We start from the raw sequence: 11210 nt of genomic DNA, 5'->3' as shown, positions 1-11210 counted from the left end.
GTATCAACCTGAGGACAAGCAATGCGCCAAAGCACCATTCACAGCATAAATGAGATGCTGCAAATCATTTCCATTCACCGATGATCAGATTATCTGTGTTCCAGGAGCAGCTCCACTATGGCTCCAACAGCAAAAATATCCAAGGAAGCAGCACATCTTTAAAGTGGAGGGCCACCCTAAAAAAAAAAAAAAAATAAAGCATTAATATTCTTCAAAAAATATAGAATTGTTTTTTTTTTACCTGTCCAGAAATCCCTGTTGCTAGGCAGTCTTCCTAATCTGCTTTCTTCCTGCTCCTCGGTGATCTTCTCTTCCTCCGCGCTGTCTTCTGGATAATGGGGCGCGCTGTGTTCTGGGAACTGTGTGTTCCCAAACACAGCGCGTCCCATTCACAAAGCGCCACGTGCAACTCGCGCATGTGCAGTAGGAAACGGGCAGTGAAGACGCAAGGCTCCACTGCCTGTTTCCCTTAGTTTGAATGGCAGCGCTGGGACCTGAGAGCCGAGGGACGGGTCAGCCTCGGCAGGCCGACATCGCGGGCGCCCTGGAAAGGTAAGTCTCAATATTAAAAGTCAGCAGCTACTTTTGTTTCAGCTGCTGACTTGCTGAAAATGTTTTTAGGGCTGAAACACCGCTTTAAGGGAGATTCTGGAAAAGATTGGAGACAAGGTGATGATCAATGTGATGAGGAAGACTGTGCTGGGCTGGATGAGGAGGGAATGTGTGACAGATACGATTAAGCGCTCCTGTGCGTGAAACGCGTTAAGCCCCGTACACGCGATCGGACTTTCAGACAACAAAACCGTGGAATTTTGTTCAAAGGGCGTTGGCTTCAACTTGTCTTGCATTCACTCGGTCAGGGGCGGACTGACCATTGGGCCACTCGGGCACTGCCGAGGGCCCCATGCCACTAGGGGGCCCCCATCAGGGTGGCCACCCTCAGTAAAACCAGGGACAGTATGTAAAAATGTTTTTTTTTTTTTTTTTTTTTTACATCTGTCTCTGAAATGTCCCTTACCGACATCCTTTTGGTCCAAAAATCCTTAGATTATAGCTGCCCCACCTCTCCAGTACCTTCTCAGCCAATAGAAACATGTCTGTGCCTTCTGTGTGATTGTATACTGTGTGTGTGTGTGTCTACTGTGTAGCCCCATAATCTGATTGCCTGGGGGCCCCATAATCTCCTATTGCCCAGGGGGCCCCATGAGTTGTCAGTCCGTCCCTGTCACACAAATGTTGGCCAACAATTACGAACGTAGTGACGTACATGATATCTCCATTACGAATGCTAGTTTTACAAAACCGAGCGCTTCCGGCTCGTCCTTGATTCTGAGCATGTGTGTTTGTACTTTAGACTTTTGGACACACGATCGGAAAGTCCGACAACAAACATTTGTTGGTGGAAAATTTGAGAACATGCTAGCCAACATTTGTTGGAGGAAAGTCCAACAACAATTGTCCAATGGAGCGTACACACAGTCGGACTTACCGCCAACAAGCTCGCATTCAGCATTTACCTTGTCGGAAAATCTGATCGTGTGTACGGGGCTTTAGTCTTGCTACTCATTTGTGCCCACGCGCTGTGATGTTTTGTTTTTATCCCGAATCTTCAACAAAGCATTGGTGTGTTCAGTGGAATGTGCGCCCATTCAACTTTATACACTATATTCCCAAAAGTATTGGGACACCTGCCTTTACACGCACATGAACTTTAACCACTTAAGGATCGGAAGGTTTTAACCCCCCCCCCCCCCTTAATGACCAGGTCACTTTTTGCGATACGGCACTGCGTCGCTTCAACTGACAATTGTGTGGTTGTGCGGAGTTGTACCCAAACAAAGTTGATGTCCTTTTTTTTCCCACAAATAGAGCTTTCTTTTGGTGGTATTTGATCACCTCTGCGGGTTTTTTTTTCTCGCTATAAACAAAAAAAAAAGACCAACTATTTTGAAAAAGAAAACAACGTTTTTAACTTTTTGCTATAATAAATATCTAAAAAAAAAAAAAAAAAAAAAAAAAAAAAAAAAGGTCTTCAGCAGTTTAGGCCAATATGTATTCTACATAGTTTTGGTATGAATAAATAATCGCAATAAGCATACAGTAGTACCTTGGATTACGAGCATAATCCGTTCCAGCAGCATGCTTGTAATCCAAAGCACTCATACATCAAAGGTAGATTCAACATAAGAATTAATGGAAACTCGGATAATTGGTTCCACAGTCACTGCTGGTGTATGCAGTACTGTATGTGGCCAGAGGTGCTCTGAGACACTCGATAACGAAGTGTCTCCGAGCGTCACCGCACCTCTGGCCAAATGCGGTACTGCACACCCCATGTCTTTATGGACCTTGCTTTGTACACTGGTGCGCAGTCATGTTGGAACAGGAAGGGGCCGTCCCCAAACTGTTCCCACAAAGTTGGGAGCATGAAATTATCAAAAATGTCTTGGTATGCTGATGTCTTAAAAGTTCCCTTCACTGGAACTATGGGGCCAAGCCCAACCCCTGAAAAACAACCCCCACACCATAATCACCAAATCATTTGGACCAGTGCACAAAGAAAGGTCCATAAAGACATGGATGAGCGAGTTTGACGTGGAGGAACTTGACTGGCCTGCGCAGAGTCCTGACCTCAACCCGATAGAACACCTTTGGGATGAATTAGAGGGGAGACTGCGAGTCAGTGCCTGACCTTACAAAAGCGCTTCTGGAAGAATGGTCAAACATTCCCATAGACACATCTCCTAAAACTTGTGGACGGGCTTCCCAGAAGAGTTGAAGCTGTTATTGCTGCAAAGGGTGGGCCAACTCAATACTGAACCCTACGGACTAAGATCGGGATGCCATTAAAGTTCATGTGTGTGTAAAGGCAGGCGTCCCAATACTTTTGGTAATATCGTGTATGTTCCGCATTCTCGGAGGCAAGGCAGATGGGCACCTTCATCTAAGCTTAACTGTACTCGCCTTGAGTGGCGTTTCCCCTTTCTGTGTGTGACAGATATACCGGTAGATGTGGGAGGACTGGATGTCTCATTACATACTTGCCCATAAGACACGGGGATGATTGCATGAACATGATATGTCCTTCACATTGGACAACTTGCTATTACACTTATAGCACCTTCAGTGGATGCTTCCAGCATGTGAATGAATAACTGTAATTGTATTTATTTAAATTCAAATAAACTGCTGAAAATGTCTGACCGTTCATCGCTCAAAAAATATCATCTTCTCGTAGGATATCAGACAGTTTCAGACCTTGGGCGTACTATTTACGCCCTAAAAATGTCATTTAAAGCGGAGGTCCACCCTAAAATGGACCTCCGCTCATCGGAATCCCCCCCCCCCCCTCCGGCGCCACAATCGGCACCTTTCAGGGGGGGGGGGGTGCAGTTACCTGGATAATCCAGGTAACTGCACCCACTTCCGGGCTAGCTCTCTGCGGAACGGGCGTAGGTTACGCCCCCGTTCCGCAAGCGCCCGCCCCCTTCAGCAAGTGCCCCGCTGCCTGCTGGGAAACACACAGCTCCCAGAGGCAGCGGGGACCGTCCGGATTGCGCCGCACGGCTCGCGCATGCGCAGTAGGGAACCGGGAAATGAAGCCGAAAGGCTCCATTTCCTGATTCCCATACCCAAGATGGCGGCGGGACCCGGCAGCCGAGCGAGCGATCGGCTTCGGGTGCCGACATCGCGGGCGCGCTGGACAGGTAAGTGTCACTATTTAAAAGTCAGCAGCTGCAGTATTTGTAGCTGCTGGCTTTTAAAAAAAAAATATAAAAAAACGCGGAGTCCCGGTGGACTCCCGCTTTAACCACTTCAATACCGGGCACTTAAACCCCCTGCCTGACCAGACCAATTTTCGGCTTTTTAGCGCTGTCACTCTTTGAATGACAATTGAGCGGTCATGCTACAGTTTACCCAAATGAAAATTTTTATCATTTTTTTTTTTTTCCACATAGAGCTTTCTTTTGGTGGTATTTAATTGCTGCTGGGGTTTTTATTTTTTGCTAAATAAAACAAAAAGGGAACAAAATTTTGAAAACAAAAAACAAAACTGTTTCATAGTTTGTTATAAAATTTTGAAAACAGGTAATTTTTCTCCTTCACTGATGTTTGCTGATGAGGCTGCACTGAAAGGTGGCACTGATGGACACTGGTAGGTGGCATTGATTATTAGACACTGGTGGGCATTGGTAGATGGCACTGGCGGGTACCGTTAGGCAGCACAGTGGGCAATGGCACAGCCGCGGCTTTCTGAGTGAGGGACCGATGTCCCTCTGACAGAAGCCAGTGATCGGCTTTTTTTTTCCCCTCACGCTAACAGCGCGAAGAAAAAAAAAATACAGATTACCGAGCTTCTGTTTACATCACATGATCAGCTGTCATTGGCTGACAGCTGATCATACGGTAAGGGGCCGGGGGGACTCGTTGATCACGGAGCGCACCGCGTGCGAACTGCAGGGTCGCGCAGACTGTGCTTGCTCGGGAGGACGTCCATGGACGCCCTCCCGGCAATTAAGGTCTGCGCTGCAGCTGTCCTTCGTGCTATAGCGCGGGCGGCAAGTAGGTAAAGTGGTTGTAAACCCTAGATTAAGGCTTACCTGTAGGTCCAAGAAATATCTCCTAAACCTACACGGTTTAGGAGATATTTACAAAAAGACAGGTAGACAGCGGCGCGCAGGCCGCAGATCGCGGCAATATGCCGCTCGGGTCGGCTCCCGTGGGCATGCAGCTGGCAGGGACCGGGCCCCCCGTTTTACTTACCTGAGCCCTGGAATTTGCCACGGTGGAGACGCGCTCTTCCTCTGGCCCGGGGCTCTTGATTGGATAGATTGGCTCCCGCTGCTGTCAATCAAATCCAATAAAGCTGGAGCCGGGGGGAGGGGCCGAGTCCGGCATTCGGAGTCTATGGGTGACAAATGCTGGACTCAGGAGCGTGCTTCTCCTGGGGGGTGGGGTTATCTGATGCGGGGAGGAGCCGCGAGAGCCGCCGGGGGACCACAGAGGTCGAGGATCGGGGCTACTCTGTGCAAAATAAACTGCACAGTGGAGGCATATATGATGTTTGTTATAAAAAAATAAAATAAATAATATATAAAAAAAACAAAAACAAAAAAAATAGCAGCCCCCCCGTATTACCCTTGTGGCAGTCACTTGAACTGCAGTGGAGAAAAAAGGGAGGTCCAGGCCATGGCTGAGCTGTCCAGCAGGAATCACAAAACAGGCTGTACTGAATTTCAAATCCTTTAGTAGGTAAACCGTTTACATTAATTTATTTCAAAAAGTATATTTAGCAGCTTTAGTAGCTTGTCTGGAAATTAGCTACATTGCACAGATCCTCAATAAAAAACAAAAAAATTCTTGTGTATGGTGTTATTTTTTTACATCCCACCGCATATATTAAATGCAATGTTCACATTTTCCATGCACGTTCCCGATTACGATGGTCATATCTTATATTATAAAAAATTCTCCCACAAGTGGCGGTGTATCCCCCCCCCCCCCCCAAAAAAAAGCAGCGTCCCTGAATTTGCAACACTTTTTAAGCAGGACGTGTATAAGTCATACATACGACCAGATCAACCTCCAGAAATAATTACAAAACACACATTAAAAAAATAAAAAAAAAGCTTTACACAACAATTAAAAGTTTCATTCATCACTTCACCCAATCATGTCTAGAGCTCATTAAAGGCTACATACCTAGTGCAAATTTAACCTCTTCAATACCGGGCACTTTCGCCCCCGCTTCCTGCCCAGGCCAGTTTCCAGCTATCAGCACTCTCACACTTTGGATGACAATTGCGCGGTCATGCCACACTGTACCCAAACTACATTTTTATCATTTTGCTCACACAAATAGAGCTTTCTTTTAGTGGTATTTAATTATTAGTGATTTTTTTTTTTTTTAAATAAACGATAAAGGACTGAAATTTTTGAAAAAAAAAAAAGAAAGTGTTTTTCTTAATTTCTGTTAAAAGTCCACAAAATTATGGGATATATCTGAAAAAGGATAAATCTTGATGTACTGACGGGCCCCCCATCTCATTTCTTGAGGCCTGAAAAGACCAGGACAGTACTAATAGCCCCCAAAGGACCCATTTTTGGAAAGCAGACAGTCCGAGGTATTTAGTAGGAGGCATGGCGAGTTTTCTGAAGTTGTAATTTTTTTGTCTGAATTTTTTGGAAAAGGGAAGAAGTTTATAAAATACATATATTTTTTTTAACAAGATTGCCACCAGTGCAGTACAGTGTCATCATATGATGGGTGTGGCGGTAAACAAGTACACTGCTTGGTGAGAGTACAAAAGAAAAGTGATTCCCCCCCCCCCCCCCCATTAAATTTTTCTTACAATTTTATTTAATTTTTTTTAACACTGACCAGAGCAAGATAATGTTACCATAGTAACACTGTACTACTCTGGGGAAGTGATCAGGGTTTTTTTTTTTTTTTTTTTTTTACACATTGTTTGCATGTAGCAGTGTATTACACTGCTACTGTATAGGCAGGCATTTTACTGAATGAAACAAATTAACTTGCTTACCGGGCACTTAAACCCCCTTCCTGCCCAGGCCAATTTTCAGCTTTGAGCGCCGTCACTCTTTGAATGATAATTGCACGGTCATGCTATAGTGTACCCAGAATGAAATTTTAAGAAATTTTTTCACACAGATGGAGCTTTCTTTTGGTATGTGTTTATATTGTTGCTGTTTTTTTTTCCCTCTAAATAAAACAATAAAAAAATGAACATTTTGAAAAAAAAAAAAAAAAAGACAAAACTGTTTCATAGTTTGTTATAAAATTTTGAAAACCGGTAATTTTTCTCCTTCATTGATGTGCGCTGATGAGGGGGCACTGATGGGTAATGCTGATGGGCAGCACTGATTATGAGACACTGATGGGCATTGATGGGTGGCACTGGTAGCTGACACTGGTGGGCACAGAAAATGTATATGGTAAAGATCTCCTAAACCGTGCAGGTTTAGGAGATATTTCCAGTACCTACAGGTAAGCCTTATTATAGACTTCTGTAGGTAAAAGTGATGTAACTAGGTTTACAACTACTTTAAGAGTTTCAATTTGGTAAAGAGCGGCGCTTTACCGTCGTATTAGCAGCACTAATCTTTTAACCCCCGCTATCGGCCAAAGAAGGGGTTAATAGCACCCACAAAGCGCTGCTGCCCATGCATTCCAACGGGCAGAGGCGGTGGAGGAGTGTACACTGCTCCTCCACTGCCCCAAAGATGCTGCTTGCAGGATTTTCTTTTTTTTTTTTAAACGTCCTGCCAGCACTTGGGCTTTCACACTGGAGTGACAGGAGAGGCACTTTACAGGTGCTAATTTTAGCGCTAAAACGCCTGTAAAGCGCCTCAGTGTGAAAGTAGCCTAAGGCTTGGTTCACACATGTCCGGGTTTTACTGCAATATTTAAAAAGGGAAGTCTGGTGGGGTTTTGTTCACCAATTCAGGTACGAATTATTACTTGAAATTGCACTTGATTTGGACTGGAAATAAAAAAAAAAAAAAAAAAAAAAAAAAAAAAAGAGAAGTACAAGACCCAGTACCCACAAACTGGCTGGACGACAGATATATGAACCGACACCATGGAGAAGGCTGCCAGTTGAGATGCGAATTGGATGCGGTTCAAAATGCATGTAATTTCCAATATGTGAACCCAGCCTAAACTGTGCTGCCCTATAGAGAGAACATCAAGAAATGATTGTGCCTAAATCAGTACCATAAAAAGATTTACCCTTTGTCCTGAATTGCTCCTGAAAGATAGCAGTGCACTTTGATCTGTAGCCTCATAGCTGTATACTGGCAGTGTGAGGTTATCCAAGGCACTGCTACCTCTGTTAGTCTCACTAGATTTAGAGTAAGGCCGCGTACACACGGGCGGATTGTCTGCCCAACTTAGTCCGCTGAACCGTGTTTCAGCGGACAATCCGCTCGTGTGTGGGCTTCAGCGGACTTTTTCAGCGGACAGTCTGACGGACTAAGTCTTTCGGAATTTCCGTAATTTTGTCCGTCCAAACTTGGTTTTGTCTGTCCAAACTTGGTTTCAGCGGACAGTCCGCTCGTGTGTAGGCAAGTTGGACGGACTAAGTATGGCGCATGCTCAGAAAGGATTTACACGGCCGAAGGTTGCATTGCAGTGTATTGGACGTCGTTTTTCTAGTCCCGTCGTACGTGCCGTACACGTCATCGTGCAAGCTTTCAGCGGACTGTCTGTTCATCGTGTGTGGTCAAGTCCGTTCATTCAAATGTTGGACGGACTGTCTGTCGAACTTAGTTGGGCAGACAATCCGCCCGTGTGTACGCGGCCTAAGATGTGGTGATATCACTCCTGTGCTGCTTGTTGTTACCCTTGCTGGAGAGGAAGCTGTACCCGAGGACCTGCAGTGCAAGGATCTCCCTGCTTCATCCCCCTCAGTGGATCTCTGCTTCCTTCATTTTAATCATTAACCCACCCATTATTAGATCACCAGTCATTGGGGGCAGCTCTGACATAAGAAAGCCCTGCCTTTCTATCAAGATGGCCAACTCCACATAGAGATTTTGTGCAAAAGGCATAGCAAATCTACATGCATTACTGGTGACAAATACTTTGTTCTCTACCAAGCAATACGGGTGGCCTGGTACTGAGCTCTCTGCTTTCCGTGTTTTGGCACAGCTTCCACAGTTCAGGTCCTCTTTTAAAACGTTATAGCATATGACAACTTCATAAAATTCAAATATCAACGGTCACAGAGGCTTTCTATGGGGGTATAGCGTCTATGCAGCAGATTTCAGTGTGGTACATCAACATAAAGACCTACAGAGAAGACAGGAGCTAAGGAGCTTTTTTGAAGAAGGTATCCAAAGTCCTGCTGCCTTCACTGCGGGCACGTTTTGCATTCGGAGTTGGATGGTTCTTAGGTTTGTTTTTAGGTCTGGCTTGAGGCGTCATGGTGGGTCTAGATGGAGCGGTGCTAGGACTAGGAACTGAGAAAGAGTCTTGTAATTCTTGGGCAAAGTGATAATCCATGTGTTCTGGGATGTCCCACACCAGGATCTGCTTGTGACACTTCTCACAGCTTATCATGTCTTCCTCAGGGTGTTCTGGTTTCTGTTCTACTGGGTCCATGTAAGGGGAATTTACACATTCATCAGATACAGGATCCTCATAGGAGGCATCTCCATCCTGGACACTGCTCAGAGGTTCAGATTGGTCCAGGTCCATTGTAACCTGTTGGTGAGATTTGGACTCAAAGAAGGATCTTCTGACAGACACAGAGCTATTCACACAGTCTTTCTTATCATCTGGATTTTGGGTGGAAACACTGGGAAAGGGGGCCTCCTCTGGGATGTTCTTCCTCTTCTCCACTGCTTTTTGGAACATCAGCTGAATGGTACTTGGAGTTCTGTTCTCTAAATCTTGGCGCTCTTTCTGTGGAGTCTTAGGGCTGCTTGGCGACATCTGTGTGAGGCCACCTGGAGGCTTCTGGGTACTGGCTGGATCTTTGGTGAGAAAGCTGGCGATTCCACTTCCAGATGATGCGGTCTCTGTGAACTTACTGGCTGAGAGTGCCAGCAGATTGAGTGGTGGAGACCTGCAGGAAAACAGGGGTGAATCATTTTATGTGCTACACAAAGCAAAACTACTAAATAGCTTATTTGGCAGACTCAAGATGCAGATGTAAAGCTTGTCCTCAGGAAAATATTAAAGGAAAAATTCCAAAAAAAAAAAAAAAAGGGTAACACAATGTGCATTTATTATTTTATTTCTTGGGAGCCTGTAAATCATTGCACCAGCGATCAGCAGATCACGGGGGCAAGGTCAGGCTCTTGTAGACTTGTCAGTACACGGTCTGCCCATACCTTCAATATGGGCAAGCAGTTCCTTCAGTCCAGGAAGCTCACGGACTACGGGAGCATTCACCAGTGCCCTTGCAGTACCATTGAGAACTACAAGCTGTCAGCCACAAAGGCTGACTGTACTTGTAGGCATTGATTCACAGGAAACTGAATGAATGACACGTCTTTGTTGGTGGAGCCCCAACAACTGCGTTATTTTAAAGTAGTGACAGTGAGCATGGGGAGAAGCTCCCTCGCCCATTGTCACAGGAGGGGGGGGGGGGCGAGGCTGCAGCTGATGGAACAGGTTACATGTTCCACCCTAAAAACAGGTGGAACATGTAACATGTTCCAAAAGGTGAACATATCCTTTAACATCCCTCACACAGTCCTCTTAGCCTTTTTATTTTTACTTGCCTTATAATGCAAGATATACTCACCTTAGTCCACTTTCTGGGCGTCTCGCTGGTGCCACTTCTGGGTATGGAAGACAGCTAATTGGACCCTGCAGATGTGCCCGCGCTGGTCAGGCCCTGACAGTCTCCCCTTCTGCTTTGTTCTTAAGCTGGCCATAGATGGATTGAATCATCGATCCATTGATGGTCTATGGCCGGGCTCAGCAACCTGTCGATCGCAGGAAGCTGAGAGGTAGATCACGATCAGGGATGTGCCAATGCTTCCCCCAATCTCCGCCAGCCCTGCTCTCCTTTCAGGGCGGAGAGAGAGAGAGAGAGAGAGAGAGGCAAAACAGTGTGGGATTGGAGGAGGGTGGAAGCATGGCAGCTGCTTTAGTTAACTTTGCAAGTTAACTAACAGGTGATAATTGGTTGCTAGGCGGTCTTTGCAACCAATCATCAGCTTGTTAACATGAAAAGTTAACATAAGCAGCTCCCTGGTCCCGCCCTCCATCCTCTCACTCCTCTGTAAAGTAAAGCCGCTGTATGGTAGGAGAGAGCTGCAAGTTGTCGAAGCTGCTTTGGGTGGCGACATAGGAAACAGCTTTAGAGGGGCTGAGGCCACTACTGGGGGGGGGGAGCTGAGGATAGTGCTATGCAGGGGAGGCTGGGGAGAGGATATTACAGTGGGGAGTGAGGGGGTTTCAGGAGGACACTGCTATGGGGTGGCAGAGGGCATTACAGGGGGGCGGCAGAGCAAACTGGTATGGGGTGGAGGGGGCAGGTGACACTACTGGTGTGTGTGTGTGTGTGTGTGTGTGTGTGTGTGTGTGTGGGGGGGGGGGGGGGGGGGGTCAGAGGACACTACAGTCAGGGGGAATAGTAAATTACTGGAGGAATGACGTTTTATTGGAGGCGTTAATTTTTTTTTAAAGGGCGACGATGACCACCCCCCCCCTCCCCCCACGGCATGGGGGT

At 46.1% G+C, this 11210-nt stretch overlaps 2 protein-coding genes across 3 annotated transcripts in view; one reads left to right on the top strand and one right to left on the bottom strand.

Moving 5' to 3' along the window:
• The window catches only part of LOC143987002 (chordin-like), a 63823-nt gene extending 62846 nt beyond the window's left edge, over positions 1–977 (top strand). The window contains exon 23 of the mRNA XM_077485440.1: positions 1–977. This exon is cut by the window's left edge and continues 455 nt beyond it. The gene's annotated coding sequence lies outside the window, so the exon portion shown is untranslated.
• Positions 978–5191: 4214 nt separating this feature from the next.
• The window catches only part of POLH (DNA polymerase eta), a 42417-nt gene continuing 36398 nt past the window's right edge, over positions 5192–11210 (bottom strand). For both annotated transcript variants that reach the window (XM_077485438.1, XM_077485439.1), the window contains exon 11: positions 5192–9593. In XM_077485438.1, the coding sequence (XP_077341564.1) occupies positions 8834–9593 (760 nt within the window). In that variant the 3' untranslated portion in view covers positions 5192–8833. The remainder of the gene's footprint in view (positions 9594–11210) is intronic.

This window comes from Lithobates pipiens, unplaced genomic scaffold, assembly GCF_037356315.1.
Source record: "Lithobates pipiens isolate NorthernLeopardFrog02 unplaced genomic scaffold, aLitPip1_a1.2 Scaffold_18, whole genome shotgun sequence".
Lineage (NCBI taxonomy): Eukaryota > Metazoa > Chordata > Amphibia > Anura > Ranidae > Lithobates > Lithobates pipiens.
This window is presented reverse-complemented; position numbering and strand designations above follow the sequence as displayed.